Raw genomic sequence first — 15,441 nt, 5'->3', positions numbered from 1 at the left:
TGTTTTGATATATACAGCGTCACCTAGCAATACATAACTGCAGCTAGTGGTGATACTAGGAATCTACCTACAGCATAAGTCCACATATTATGTGCAGACAGCATTTGTTTTTAGTATATTTTATTGTATTTCGCTTATTTTAATATATAACAATAAAAGTTACATTTTAATTAATATTCAAATGGGAATTGGAAGCTTCAGTGCACCTATAATCAACTTCTTTTTCTTCTTTGTCTAATGTTATATAAGTTAAGGTGACACCCCATATAGATACAATTTTGATATATAGAATTAATGGGCAGTAAGCTTCCAAACATATGAATTAGTGCGACAGCAATTTCCATTTGTAACCTTTCTATCATAGTCAGCATTAACTTTTTTCAGCATTAACGTTCTCAGCAATTTGTACTACAGTAGCTTGAACCAGACAGGCGCCTTCACTCCCCACGCGCATCAATGAGCCTTGGACGCCCGTGACCCTGTCGTCAGTTCACCGGTTGTCCTTCCTTGGACCACTTTTGGTAGGTACTAACCACTGCATACCGGGAACACCCCACAAGACCTGACGTTTTGGAGATGCTCTGACCCAGCCCTCTAGCCATCACAATTTGCACTTGTCAAAGTCGCTCAGATCCTTACACTTGCCCATTTTTCCTGCTTACAACTCATCAACTTCAAGAACTGATTGTTCACCCGTTGCCTAATATATCCCACCCCTTGTCAGGTGTCATTGTATTTAGATACTCACTTCACGTGTCAGTGGTGTTACTGTTGTGGCTGATCGGTGTATATTGTCCAGTTCATGCACATTTTCTTTTGTTATTTTACTAGTAGGAAAAGGTTATACAAAATAATATTATAATAATATTAAAATGTGATGCAAAAACAGGATAATGGCACGACCTGATGACACCCTAATGGCAGCCCATATTTTGGGTCCTGGCGCACATGTTAGGACTCTCTGTTCTAAGGATTATTTGTGGCCCTCAGAGCAACTCTGAAAACCTTCATCTACTATAGCGCAGGACATTCATTATCAAAAATGATCCCCGTCTGGAGAACATTGAAATTACATATATGTTTAAGAACGTTGGAGGCTCCTTTATTGTTGTGTTTGTGAAAGTAACATTAGTTTTATGTGTCTCCAGCCGTCCTCACCTTGTATTTCCTGAACTATCTCCACTGGGATGAGAACATGTCCACCACCATCTACCACGCCTTCAGTGGTCTCTGCTATTTCACCCCACTTATCGGAGCCCCCATTGCTGACGCCTGGCTGGGGAAGTTCAAGTAAGGTTCTTTCCAATCACATGCACAGCATAGGCAAACTTAAGGGGTTTCCAAGTGCCTGGAAACCCCCCTCCAAGCCTGGGGCACTGTATAATTGAAGTGGCTGGACCCTGCCCCTGCTTCACACGGCTCTGCTTGAAAAGGGAGAGCTGCGTGCACCTAACAGTAGTGCACACAGCATTGCCCATGTATATTATGGGGATAGGAAGAGTTGGACAGCAGCCAAGCACTGTCTGATAGTATAGCTACAAACCTATGCATGCTGGTCACGTCCACTGGTGGTGTGGAAACCCCCCTCTACAAATCCTGCATTTTTACCCCTGAAGTGTCCAGAGAGATAGAGCAGCTCTTCATATACACACAGCATAATATATATTCCTTCTCTACACGTCAGTCACCAGCCGGTAGAGACTAAAAGAGGTTTCTCATAAAAGAGGTTCTAGGAAGCAGTATTGTAGGATAATAATTTAAATATTGCAATTGAAAGGCTGGTCATAAAGTGATAGTATACAGAATGGGCTCACTGTTGGCGCTTAGCAGACTTATGGCCAAATCTGTTCAAAAATTTGGCACTGTTTAAGAAATCTTTAGTTGTAACAAGTTCCTGAATCCTGAAGATCCGAAAAATTCAGTATTCAGCTCCAAATAGGTGCCGCATGCCTCCTTTATTACACTGGATGCTGGATGTTCTAGTGTTCTCACAAATATTGGTTCAGCCCATATAATATCTGCCCCCGCAGCAGGGGGAGGGCTGCAAATTTCAGCCTGGGGGCTAGACTCCATTTAGTAGCATATTTTAAAGGAAACAAATGCAGTTGGCCCAGTGACCCAGCCCAAGGTAGCCCCGCCCCCCCAGCCTGCCCCTGCCCCACAGTGTGCGTAGTTTATATAAAGCTTTTTAAATTAAGATGTTGTCCTTTGATAGACAAGAAATTAGTTGCAATATGTGTCATTTTCTGTAGTCTTCTCAGACAAGATCTATCCCATTTTTACAACACATCTCATTACGTCAGTTTGAGCTGTGACCAGTTGTTATATTATTATTACAGCACCATCTTTTGGTTGTCCATCCTTTACGTCATCGGTCACGTGGTGAAGTCAGTGGGGGCCATTCCTACCATCGGAAACTCGGATCTGCATGTGTGAGTACCACAGCCACCCCTGTACATTGTGCTGTGCTCTTTACTAACCTCATAACCGCCAGCCATTGTTGGAAATAGTAAAATACTTTTAGGGATCTGCTATTTATAATTATGATCATTTAGATGCATCGTCAGCAGTTGATATAGGAGGATTTCAGAGACAAACAGGTGACTAAATAATAGACTCTCAAAAATTTCGAATTTGATTGAATTTCTCCGGTTTGATGATCATGAACGTGATGGGGGCACAATCACATTTGAGTTTTACTTTTCACATTCACGTTAAAATTGGTGTTTTTTGTTCCTTTAACTGGTGTGAGAACCAGTACGCAAGCAGCCAAGCGTAACTGCGAGATAGATTATCTATCGCAGAGAAGTACAACAAGATTGTAACCCAACAAACTATTTCTCACAGGGCTCTCTCCGTGATCGGCCTGGTCGCTATTGCCATTGGCACAGGCGGCATTAAACCGTGCGTGTCTGCCTTTGGAGGGGACCAGTTTGAAGAGGAACATGTAAGATTGTATGGCTGGGAGATGGGATGGCAGATGTTACATTGCTTAATCTGTATTTCTGAAAACACATCCACCAGGTCCACGTTATTCACTCACACAAACATCAGATATATTAATGTGCCAGGCTCATATCTTCTCTCCGTACAATTCTTGCCTATTATTGGGGTGTCTGAGTCGCATAGAGGGTGATCTGGGGATGAGAGGGGTAATGTGACTTATCAGTGTCATATAACATATCTGTAATTGTGGATTTTTAGGCCAAAGAAAGAGGCAAATTCTTCTCCATCTTCTACCTGTCCATCAATGCCGGGAGTCTGATCTCCACCTTTGTGACACCAGTACTCCGAGGTCAGTATTGCCACCTGCACGGGGGATGTTTACTGGGCAAGGTGGGGTATACCAGACAACAATAGACATCCTGTGCGTCTGACTGGCTGGAGATACATTGTATGCAATGTTTGGACAATACCATCTACTTTTATCCCCATATTGACTTTATTTTTGAACAAACCCTCTCATGTTACGGCTTCTTATGTGTAACCCCTGTCTGTCTTTTCAGGAGGTGTCCAGTGTTTTGGTGGAGACTGTTACGCGCTGGCGTTTGGGGTTCCGGCCGCCTTGATGTTTGTTGCGCTCAGTAAGTAGGAGGCGACCAGCGTTATGTACCTTATACATTGTAGGGGTCTTATGACATCTATGAAAGATGGTGGTGACTCCTATTTGGTGTTTCTCTAGATCTCAATGTACTAAAGCAACTTTTGATTAACGCATAAAAGGTAAAATATATAAAGTATCGCTGAGGATGTTACATTATCTGACACCGGACTGGCCCCCAGGATTGCAGATAGTACAGATCTGGGGATAAATGTATCAAGCTGAGAGTTTTCTGGTGGGTTTGAAAAGTGGAGATGTTGCTTATAACAACCAATCAGGTTCTAGCTATCACTTTGTAGAATGTACTAAATAAATGATAGCTAGAATCTGATTGGTTTTTCAAACCCGCCAGAAAACTCTCAGCTTGATACATTTACCCCCTGGTGTCACTGTGTGGCAGATTCTCTTCCTTATATTGGTCAATGAAGAACACAGATCGCTCTTCTGAATTCTCCTACTTGGACTTTTGATGCTGCCCTTGTTGGAGGCCTTAAATTCAACGATTAATAAGTTAAAGTGCTGAAATACTGTCTTTCAGTTCCCTACTAGGAACCACTGACCTCACTGAGTAACGAGATGCCTCAATGTCTCATTGGTTCCTACTTATCTGAAAACTGCTTTCTAATGACTATGGCCTGAGCCCATAAAACGACTGCCTCCGCTTGTGCAGGCGGCTGCTGTACTTTACCTTATAGTTTTATCTAGATTCCTTAATTTAACATCATATCATAGTCAATTCTATTCACAGATGAAAACAAGTCACACTCAGTTTTAGAACACAAAAATAATTATTCTAATGTTACTGTAACACCTCGGCCTTCTTCAGATCTGTTTTCAAAGCACAGAACTGATGAATTGCGTCCTTTGTGTGGTTATTAGATGTTAATCATTTCCGCTATGTAACAGGATTGTGGAACTACAGACAAGAGGGTCATGTGAGGACAACTTGTGATATATGCTCCAATCGCTGACACTGTTCTCTCTCTGTTTTCCCCTAGTTGTGTTTGTCGGTGGTAGTGGGATGTATAAGAAATACCCCCCGCAAGGGAATATTTTAGCCTCAGTCTTCAAGTGCATTGGGGTAAGTAGCTAATGTATAGCTGCGGACGCTGGTACTGACTCAACGAGTTTGTACTGAAAAATATTTAGTATTTATTGATACTCAGATGATCGTGTAGAGTTTGACCTAAGTCTATTTTTTGGCAATAGATATGCAGTTTGATACTGCGCGTGTACAAAAAAATACATAAGCGGAAGTTACCATGTAGACCATTTGCATCTTAAATTTAGTTTAGAGAGGCGGACAAGGGGGAGGGAAGTGGCAATTTCACAGAAAATGCATCAAACTCTACATCAGACCATTGGACTCTAAATATGTTTGTACCAGACTTCAGTGTTAATGTACACAATGTTCATGTTAGAGGTGGATAATTAACCAGTAATTGGATCTAAGTCAAATCCAGAAAAACAAACTAAATATGTTAAATATGAGAAGGCACCGGGTACATTCACAAACATATGAGAACCTTCCAATAATCCGATAGAATGTAATCTGAAATTGTGAATACAAATTATTGTCAACTGTACATTTCTGTTTTCTTCTCAGACTGTTTGTTCCAGATAGAGATTCACTAACGTTGCTCAAAGGTGACAATCTGCACTAACCCCCCCCAAAATACAATATATTTTCTTCCATCTGTCTAGTGCACGCTATACAATGAAAGTTTATTACTGTCTGGTTGCTGTGGTTTTATTGCAGATTTTCATCTTTGAGCAATATTAGTAAATAAGTTAATTATACCTCTCCATACTCCTCCCTTCTTTACCTCTCCATACTCCTACTTTCTGTACCTCTCCGTACTCCCCCCTTCTGTACCTCTCCGTACTCCCCCCTTCTGTACCTCTCCGTACTCCCCCCTTCTGTACCTCTCCGTACTCCCCCCTTCTGTACCTCTCCGTACTCCTCCCTTCTTTACCTCTCCGTACTCCCCCCTTCTGTACCTCTTCGTACTCCCCCCTTCTGTACCTCTCCGTACTCCTCCCTTCTGTACCTCTTTGTACTCCCCTCTTCTGTACCTCTCCGTACTCCCCCCTTCTGTACCTCTTTGTACTCCCCCCTTCTGTACCTCTCCATACTCCTACTTTCTGTACCTCTCCATACTCCCCCTTCTGTACCTCTCCGTACTCCCTTCTGTACCTCTCCGTACTCCCCCCTTCTGTACCTCTCCGTACACCTCCCTTCTGTACCTCTCCGTACTCCTCCCTTCTGTACCTCTCTGTACTCCCCCCTTCTGTACCTCTCCGTACTCCCTCCTTCAGTACCTCTCCGTACTCCCCCCTTCTGTACCTCTCCGTACTCCTCCCTTCTGTACCTCTCCGTACTCCTCCCTTCTGTACCTCTCCGTACTCCCCCCTTCTGTACCTCTCCGTACTCCCCCCTTCTGTACCTCTCCGTACTCCCCCCTTCTGTACCTCTCCGTACTCCTCCCTTCTGTACCTCTCCGTACTCCTCCCTTCTTTACCTCTCCGTACTCCCCCCTTCTGTACCTCTCCATACTCCCCCCTTCTGTACCTCTCCGTACTCCTCCCTTCTGTACCTCTCCGTACTCCTCCCTTCTTTACCTCTCCGTACTCCCCCCTTCTGTACCTCTCCGTACTCCCCCCTTCTGTACCTCTCCGTACTCCCCCCTTCTGTACCTCTTCGTACTCCTCCTTCTGTACCTCTCCGTACTCCTCCCTTCTTTACCTCTCCGTACTCCCCCCTTCTGTACCTCTCCATACTCCCCCCTTCTGTACCTCTCCATACTCCCCCCTTCTGTACCTCTCCGTACTCCTCCCTTCTGTACCTCTCCGTACTCCTCCCTTCTTTACCTCTCCGTACTCCCCCCTTCTGTACCTCTCCGTACTCCTACTTTCTGTACCTCTCCGTACTCCCCCCTTCTGTACCTCTCCGTACTGCCCCCTTCTGTACCTCTCCGTACTCCCCCCTTCTGTACCTCTCCGTACTCCCCCCTTCTGTACCTCTCCGTACTCCTCCCTTCTGTACCTCTCCGTACTCCCCCCTTCTGTACCTCTCCGTACTCCCCCCTCCTGTACCTCTCCGTACTCCTCCCTTCTGTACCTCTCCGTACTCCCCCCTTCTGTACCTCTCCGTACTCCTCCATTCATACTCTTTGGCTTGATGAACAAGAAGTCTGTTTTGCATTATAGGAAGTATTCCTGTATAAAACATTCACTCTTTATTTCTTACTTAATATATCCCTGTTAATGTTGCCAGTAGCTTTGTAAATAGAGTAACTTTTAGTTTACATTTTTCATTGGGTCATCATTCTAAACAATTGTTTCTAATATTCAATTTCTCTTTCAATACTTCCAGCAAATGCTGAACAATCAGTATGAGCTCTCTGTGTTTTTGTTTGTTAGTTTGCCATAAAGAACCGATGGAACCATCGCTCCAAACAATTTCCCAAGAGAGAGCACTGGCTGGACTGGGCCACTGAGAAGCATCCGGTGAGTACACAGCGTCTGAGGCTGGTGAATCACACAATCATTGAATAATGTATCTGATTGAACTGAAAATCTAACAATGGGAGAGTGTGGATTGGACAGTTTAACAATGAAGGAGAAACATATAACGAAGGAGAAACATTCCAACTTTCCAACAATACATAAATATTGCGTCTATGGACGAATGAACGTTGTTCCAGTCAGCAACAACTTCATGGTTCTAATCCATTTATTAAAGTATTTTAAGACTACATCTCATATGAATGGATTAGGAAAGAAAAGCATTTTTCCTGGATGAGATTATTGATTTTAGGAGACTTCCTTGTGACTACTACGTGCACACACACCACCCTAAGCAGCCTCACGTGGCCCTCACATTACGGATGGGGCTCTGAGATGAACGGGGGGAGGGCGCATTATGACTTATTAGTGCATTATTAAGTTTATATACAATAACAAGGAGGGGTAGTAATTCTGAGGGAAGGTCAGCTGTGCAGGTGACTGAACATAAAACCCAACAGAGACAAGTGGGTAAAAGAACTGAGAGAAAACTATTTAATGGTAATTTAATATCAGGATGGAAAGGAGATGCCATCATCATCATCACCATTTATATAGCACCACTGATTCCACAGCGCTGTACAGAGAACTCATTCACATCAGTCCCTGCCCCATTGGGGCTTACAGTCTAAATTCCCTAACACACACACACACACAGAGAGAGAGAGAGAGAGAGAGACTAGGGTCAATTTTGATAGCAGCCAATTAACCTACTAGTAACATGGCACCAAAACGTACAATACAGAAGTGACTAAAACGCATTACAAGGGCATTATAAACACATCCAAAATGTCTTCAACCCCTTCATGTTTAAATTCCTTTATTGCTGTTTTCCTGGATACATCTGACACGATGGAATTTTCTTTACAGAAAAAGCTGATCACAGAAGTGAAGATGGTAACTAAGGTCCTGTTCCTCTACATTCCTCTGCCAATGTTCTGGGCGCTGTTTGACCAGCAGGTAACCAGAAAACGGACGATAAACTGTGCAACAGATAAATGAACAGTTGCAATTTGTGGTATTTACCTCTCGTTTACCAATTACAGTCTAATCAGCCTAAATAACTCAGGGCCGTAACTAGGGCTGTGCGACAGGGGCGACCGCCCAGGGCGCAACGCTAAAGGGGGGCGCAATTTAGGAATATTTTAGGTTCATTTGGTTAAAATTGAGGGCTAGGGGGGGGCGGCATTTGTCTTTCTCGCCCCAGGCGCTAGAATTCTAAGTTACGGCTCTAAAATAACTGTATGGATCATTTTGACATGAGCCCTGACACCGAGTTACAAGTCAAGCGTATTGTTGATAATAAAATACAAATATGACAATTACTGTTGCAATATTTCTATTATGGTAGCAAACAAAATTTGCTGAAAAACATAAATATTTTAAAAAGAAAAAAGAACAACACGTTCTTTGAGGTTGTAACCCAGACAATAAAAGCCACTGACGGAGGATTTACAAATATTAATCCGTGGTTCCAAAGACAAGGTGAAGAATATATTTAATCCTTCTCCTCTGTTTGACATTTCAGGGATCCAGGTGGACGCTTCAAGCTACAAGAATGAACTCAGACTTTGTAAGCAGAATATTTATCAAGTTTTTCTATAAACAGGGAGTGATCTTTATATTGGCAAGAACAGTTATCACCAATACGCAGAATCTGATGAATTTATTTTCATTGTGAAAGTACCAGATCAATTGTGATGTTATGTGGGAACGCAGTTTGTGATTTGGTCGGTAACATGATCATTTTCCGCATCTATCCTTCATTAATAAAAGAAAGAACAAAGTAGCAGAAAACTGTGTTCTTAGATTGCTACAAAATGTCCCTTTATTCCAAATATTTAATCAAATATTTTGTCATATTAGATTTATATTTAGTGATATTACCGGAACGGTATTATTTTGTCATTTCATTAAACCTCTATTGATCCCACCATGCTCAGATATATTGAGCCTAACTCGTTTGATGCAAACTGTTGTAATGAAATGTAGCGTTTAAACTAGACTACGCATGTTTTAACAACCATACACAGTAAAATTTGTAATTCAATCAAAATGATTACAATTGCACCATTAAATCTTGTATTGCAAACCCAATAACCTATTCTGAAATATCCTTGTCCTAATATACAAACTTACATTGATTATTGTTAAAGTAATATGATAAAACCAAACCTATAATATGTAGATTTTAAGATTGATACACTAGTCCTGGTAATCTGGCAGGAAAATATGTTGCAATTGAGATGCAGAAATTATTCTTTCTTTATAAGATCTAACTTGTCCATTACAACACATTTTTGAATACTGAAAGTATTTTTTAATATTTCCTGGGGGTTAATTTTCCTTAGTTTCTTCTCTTCTACTATATGAACAACAATAAAACAAGATTCTTTTTGCTTATTTTATTTTCAGAAAGCATTTGTCATACAGCCAGACCAGATCCAGGTACAATATACATCTTCCCTTGACTGTTATGTATTAACAATTATACCAACATACTCTGTAGTGCTTTAGAATCAGGAACAAATGCAGTAATAAAACGATACTGGGGTTTAACAAAGAGATAAGAGGGGGCGTTACTCGCAAACTAACAATCTATAGGACAATCGGAGTTTGATACTTGATGGTAAGTGCGATGTATTACATAGTGGTCCAGCAAGATTACCATGGGTATAGAGCTTCTTAGGCTATAGGATCCAGTCACACAATTATGTTGGATTGGGAAGTGGGGAATGCCACAAAGTGGGTGCAGCTATAGAAAGTCCTATAACCGGGAATGGGAGCTTGAGAGACGCAGATCTTGTGTAGCATGGAGGTGTCGAGTTGGGAAATATTTTGAGACAAATGAGGACAAGCATTTTATATTGGATTCTGTAAAAAAGCAGAAAACCAACGTAGGGACTGGCAGAGAGGAGCAGTAGTAAAAGAAAGTTTTGCAAGAAAAATGAGACTAGACGCTGCGTTCATGATAGATTGTAGGGGTGAGAGTCTGAATCGGGGAAGACCAGTAAGGAGGGAATTGCAATAGTCAATGCAGGAGGTAATGACTGCATGAATTATTGTAGTGTCTTGTGTACGATATGTGCGTATTCTGGAAATGTCTCTTAGATGCATGTAACAGGATGTACATATAGATTGGATCTGGGGAACAAAGGATAGTTGTGAGTCAAGGATCACACCTAGGCAGCGAGCTTGTGGGGTGGAATTTATGGTCATGTTGTCACCAGAAATAGAGATGTCAGGTAGGTAACTTCTGCTGGCTGATGGGGATACTATTAGCTCAGTTTTTTGAAAGACTGAGTTTGATGGGGTGAGAGGACATCCAAGATGAAATGGCAGACGGTCAGTAACGCGGGCCAGCACAGACAATGAAGTGTTCAGGGAGGATAGATAGATTTGGGTTCCATCCCAATAAAGATGATACTCTAATCCAAAAGAACTTATTAGTTTTCCAATAGAAGTGGTGTAGATAGAGAATAACAGAGGACCTAGGACTGAGCCTTGTGGTCTCCTTATTTTATCCAAGTCAGTGACTAGAGATGTGAGATGGACTTTCATGGAAATATGGCAGCACGCAAAGAGCAACTTCTGAGTGCTTTTCTGAATAAGCACAGATATGCAGATAGGTAGATAGTAACATGTGACTATATATATTTAATGTCATTATTTTCTCCCTGATACACAGAAATCACATAGCAGTATTATTTTCCTCACCAGATTCTGAATCCACTACTGATTCTTGCCCTGATCCCGGTGTTTGATCTTGGCATTTACCCTCTTTTTAGACTGTGCAAGCTCAACCTAAAGTGAGTAAGAAACACTGTAATAGTCCGATAATCTCTCCTCCTTGTTGCCGTAGAGTTGCTGGTTTTTTTACAGACTGATCCAAACAATATTACCAGATAATAATCAGCTTCTCACCCTCTATTACACCCTCTATAGGTCTATCCCCAGGATGACAATCGGGATGATCCTGGCTGCTGTGGCGTTTGCAGTTGCCGCTGTCGTAGAGATCCAAATTAATGTAAGTGAAAGTTTTATTTTTCTCCTGGTTAGTTTATCTCACACTCATCAGTTCTGGGGGTAAATGTATCAAGCTGAGAGTTTCCGGCAGGTTTGAAAAGTGGAGATGTTGCCTATAGCAACCAATCAGATTCTAGCTGTCATTTTGTAGAATGTACTAAATAAATGACAACTAGAACCTGATTTACCCCCAGACCGTTACTGTTTACATAGTAGATAGGCTAATTTACTAATGGTATAAAGTCACACAAAGCACCATAGTGTCTTCAGCTATAAGACGTGAGACCCTCTTACCCAGCTACACAGGAAACCTCCAATGTTGCAGGACCCCTAATACTGATAGAAAAGGGGTAATTTCACCCAGGCTTTTAGCTGTTTGCAGGAATGACCAGATCTCCGCACCACCAACAGACGTTCTTTATTGACCCATTACTGTAATAAGGTTCTAGTGTTTGGCTGATGCATGAAGAGAGCACAGCGGGAGTCAGGACCACTAGACCCTATGGAGGCACCAGATCCGGTCATATCTAACACTCCCAGGCAGAGCCCCAATGGGGCCCTAGACAAGATACTGGTTTGCCCACTTCCCTCATATAAAAATGGGTTAGACTAATCTGGGTTCCTAAGTGCCCACTGGCTCTAGGTACGAGGTGTAGGTCCTAATGGAAGATCCAGCTCTGGTCCCAGCAACATTCTCCACTGCCCCCTGTATCAGGAATTGTCCTACTGAGATTTATCTCATTATCGGAGCTGGAGCTGACTGAGGAAGAGTTATCTTTATTGTGTAAATAACTGTTACTTTATGCTGTACCACAACATGACATATATATATATATACACACACACACATATATATACCAAGATGCAGGTGCACATTTTAAGCACTAAGACACCACATTTATATGTAATAAGACTTATATATGTTAAACTCTGCAGTAATATAAACTCCATAATAACACAACTAGAATAAATATGAAGTTCTTACTGCACATTTTGATCAAACTGTGGATGCCCATCCACCATGTCAAGGCGACCTCTTTCATTTATGTTATACACAGTAAATATATATATATACATACACACAATAGACACAGTTGATAACAGTAATTACTAACAATACTTGACATGTGAGGGTTCCATGCCCCACAGAACTAATATTCTTTATGTTTTCATAACCAATGTTTTTCATTCTTGATCTGTTCTGTCGTAAACAGAAGACAAATCCCGCAGTCCCTAAAGCTGGAGAAAGCTACTTACAGGTGATCAATTTTGCACAAGGTGATGTTACTATTGGTGTTGGACAAAACCCTGAGTACGCAACTCCCCAGCAGGACATCGCAAATTTTAAGGTAACAACCTCAGCCTGAGCAGATAACTGTAAGTGTCAGCAGCCTTAACTAGCAATGATACAGTACAATAACATGACGTTGTTGCTCGGTAAAAACTTTCCCACAGTGTACTGTTCTGTTTTTGGTGCATTTGATTAATTTTAAAGCAACCAATGCATTAACTCTTCAAACATCCAGGTACACATGGACCCGCAAGAGGTGAAGGGCCCGATTTATCAGGGCTCGTATTCTGAACGCAACCTGCGTTTAGTATTAAATGCACAGATTTCAGCTTTGCGCACGCCCGAATTCACCAAGCACACGAATCTCAAGATACGTGTGCTATTGAAATCAGGGGCAGGTCTGCTGAGCTCTTCTACACACACGCAGCAGGATACGTCCAGTGGATCATAAATTTGCAAAAGAACGGACAGGAGAAAGAAAATTATTGAAGTAATGTCACCTGTTAATAATAAAGGCAGAAATGATAAAACAGTTAAAATACACTTTTACAGTTGATTGTGATTGCAAACACATGTTATAGCATGTAGACGAGACTCTCATCACTACTGATCAGGACTTAGACTAGCCCTGTACCTGGAGCAAGATATACGGCAGAGAAACAAGTAACTTTGAGATGCTCACAGCCTGATTCGGACGTGGCTGCGTGCACTTGAGTTTGCCGCGCCCTTACTGTACATTGACAATTGCAAAACACCCCTTCACCGGTCCGATCACTCCCCACTCCTTTCCGTTCACGGACGCAGCAGACAGGGCTGCGTTCACGGACATATCTCCCGGTTCTGGGCAATGCACTGAGCGATTTTGCGTACGTTACACTTAAAATCGACAGATACACACCTTGATGAATCAGGTCCGGCGTTTGTAGGTTTAAAAAAGCCTGCAGCCAATAAGAGCATGGGAATTTCACAGCAGCATGGAGTATTTCAGATTAATGTGGTTATCTGGTGTGAGGCAGTGACCTAGAAGCCACAGACTGAGCGTTAGGTAGTGGATGGTGCATGCTGCTCCATGTTAATGCAATGCTATCAGCAGCACAGAATATTTCAGCTCAGTCAACTCCTGTGTCCTTCTGAATATAACCCACAGCACAAAGTAGAAATGTCAGGGTCATAGGCAAACCGAGGGGGGTTTCCTAGTGCTTGGAAACCCCCCTCCAAGCCTGGGGCACTGTATAATTGAGGTGGCTGAAAAGAGAGAGCTGCATGCATCTACCATTGTGCACGCAGCATTGCCCGTGTATATTATGGGGATAGGAAGAGTTGGAGAGCAGCCAAGCACTCTCTAAAATTGTAACTACGCCCCCATGCATGCTGGTCACGCCCACTGCCAGCATGGTGTGGAAACCTCCCTCTGCAAATCTTGCGTTTGCCCCTGAGGGTTCTGTCATAATGTTGAGGGAAGATTGTGGGGTTATAAAATAAACTTCATACATCAAACTTGTTTTACAATTAGCGATTTATAAATCAATATTTTGGTGGCTGTTCCTCAGGAATTCTGCCCATAGCAATCATGTGGATGTGCAGTTGTAAAGTCTTTGTTCTCTGTTAACATAAGCTCTTCATTGAACCTCTGTATTTAAAGGTTATGTTGGGTAGGGGATTGTTGAGTGTTTTTATCTGTAAAGTTAGGGATGAACTGGATGAAAAGTTTGAACACCTGCAGGCGCCAACAGGCGGGTTGTTGAAAGTAGATCCAAGCTGCCCATCTAGTACAATGTATAGTACAGTTCTGGACACCACTATATAAAAAAGACATTTTGGAACTAGAAAGGGTTCAGAGAAAAGCGACAATATTGATAAAGGGTAAGGAGTCATTAAGTTATGAGGAAAGGTTAGCCAGTTTAGGCATGTTTACTTTAGAAAAGAGGCGTCTAAGGGGAGATATGATTACTATGTACAAATACATTAAGGGTCAATACAGAGAACTTTCATGGGAATTTTTACCCCAAGGACTATACACAGGACACGTGGTCACCCCCTAAGGTTAGAGGAGAGGAAGTTTCACAACCAGCAAAGGAAGGGGTTCTTTACAGTAAGGGCAGTCACAATATGGAATTCACTGCCAGCGAAGGTTGTGATGGCAGATTCAATACATATGTTTAAGAAAGGGTTAGACAAATTTTTAGCTGAAAAGGGTATCCGGGGTTATAACCATTAATTCAAATTAGTAATTTGAATTAGTAGTGGATCCAGAGAGAAATAGGACTGCAATATTGAGTCAGGAGAGATTTTTCCTGTTTAAAACAGATTGGCGGTTTCTTCATCTGGATCAATTTCAAATATAAGAGGAATCGCAGGAAATCCAAAATAGGTTGAACTTGATGGACTGGTGTCTTTTTTCAACCTCATCAACTATGTTACTAGTCAAAGGTCTTTAGGCCAACATCAAGAGTTCTCATGGTCCCAAACATTGCACAAGAGTAAATATTAAGATCTGCAACCTGCAAAGAAGTGATACTGTGCAGTAGATTAAGGACACTAAGAGTGACACAAAGGTTCTGGGAAAAGGGCAGAATTGTCCCTTAAATTTAGGGATAAAAGACAGCTGACCATTGGTTTGTATGTCATTATGCAACTTTTACTAAACCCACGATTTATCTTCCTTGTGTGATTCTGTTTTCCCAGCATATAACAGGCAGTTGTTTGTTTCACTGGTTGAGTTTCCTGAGTAACAAAGTGATGTCTAATGCTGTCTTGTGTTGTTTCTTCAGGATCCAGAATATGTCAAATTAATTGTCACTGATACACAAGAGATTCGTGTGACGGGAGGTGTGAGCTGCCCAGGGATCTATCTCGATGTGAAAACCACCAACACCTTAGTTGTCGACAGCAATGGATTCTGCAAATTAGTAAGTGGGGAATATTATGGTAAAACTTATCAATTAAAAAATAGTGT

At 41.9% G+C, this 15,441-nt stretch overlaps 2 protein-coding genes across 3 annotated transcripts in view; one reads left to right on the top strand and one right to left on the bottom strand.

Annotated features, from left to right (window-relative positions):
• IQCB1 (IQ motif containing B1) overlaps nt 1-15,441 on the bottom strand; it is a 149,991-nt gene that overhangs the window by 107,612 nt on the left and 26,938 nt on the right. The gene's annotated exons all lie outside the window — the stretch shown is intronic.
• Nucleotides 1-15,441, top strand: part of SLC15A2 (solute carrier family 15 member 2) — a 38,716-nt gene that overhangs the window by 12,480 nt on the left and 10,795 nt on the right. Inside the window, exons 4-17 of the mRNA XM_075181168.1 lie at nt 1,149-1,290; nt 2,340-2,432; nt 2,848-2,947; nt 3,205-3,295; nt 3,507-3,584; nt 4,600-4,682; nt 7,025-7,111; nt 8,039-8,128; nt 8,697-8,741; nt 9,584-9,616; nt 10,889-10,977; nt 11,114-11,195; nt 12,409-12,543; nt 15,257-15,394. Coding sequence (XP_075037269.1) covers nt 1,149-1,290; nt 2,340-2,432; nt 2,848-2,947; nt 3,205-3,295; nt 3,507-3,584; nt 4,600-4,682; nt 7,025-7,111; nt 8,039-8,128; nt 8,697-8,741; nt 9,584-9,616; nt 10,889-10,977; nt 11,114-11,195; nt 12,409-12,543; nt 15,257-15,394 — 1,286 coding nt within the window. The remainder of the gene's footprint in view (nt 1-1,148; nt 1,291-2,339; nt 2,433-2,847; nt 2,948-3,204; nt 3,296-3,506; nt 3,585-4,599; nt 4,683-7,024; nt 7,112-8,038; nt 8,129-8,696; nt 8,742-9,583; nt 9,617-10,888; nt 10,978-11,113; nt 11,196-12,408; nt 12,544-15,256; nt 15,395-15,441) is intronic.

This window comes from Mixophyes fleayi, chromosome 7, assembly GCF_038048845.1.
Source record: "Mixophyes fleayi isolate aMixFle1 chromosome 7, aMixFle1.hap1, whole genome shotgun sequence".
NCBI lineage: Eukaryota > Metazoa > Chordata > Amphibia > Anura > Limnodynastidae > Mixophyes > Mixophyes fleayi.
This window is presented reverse-complemented; position numbering and strand designations above follow the sequence as displayed.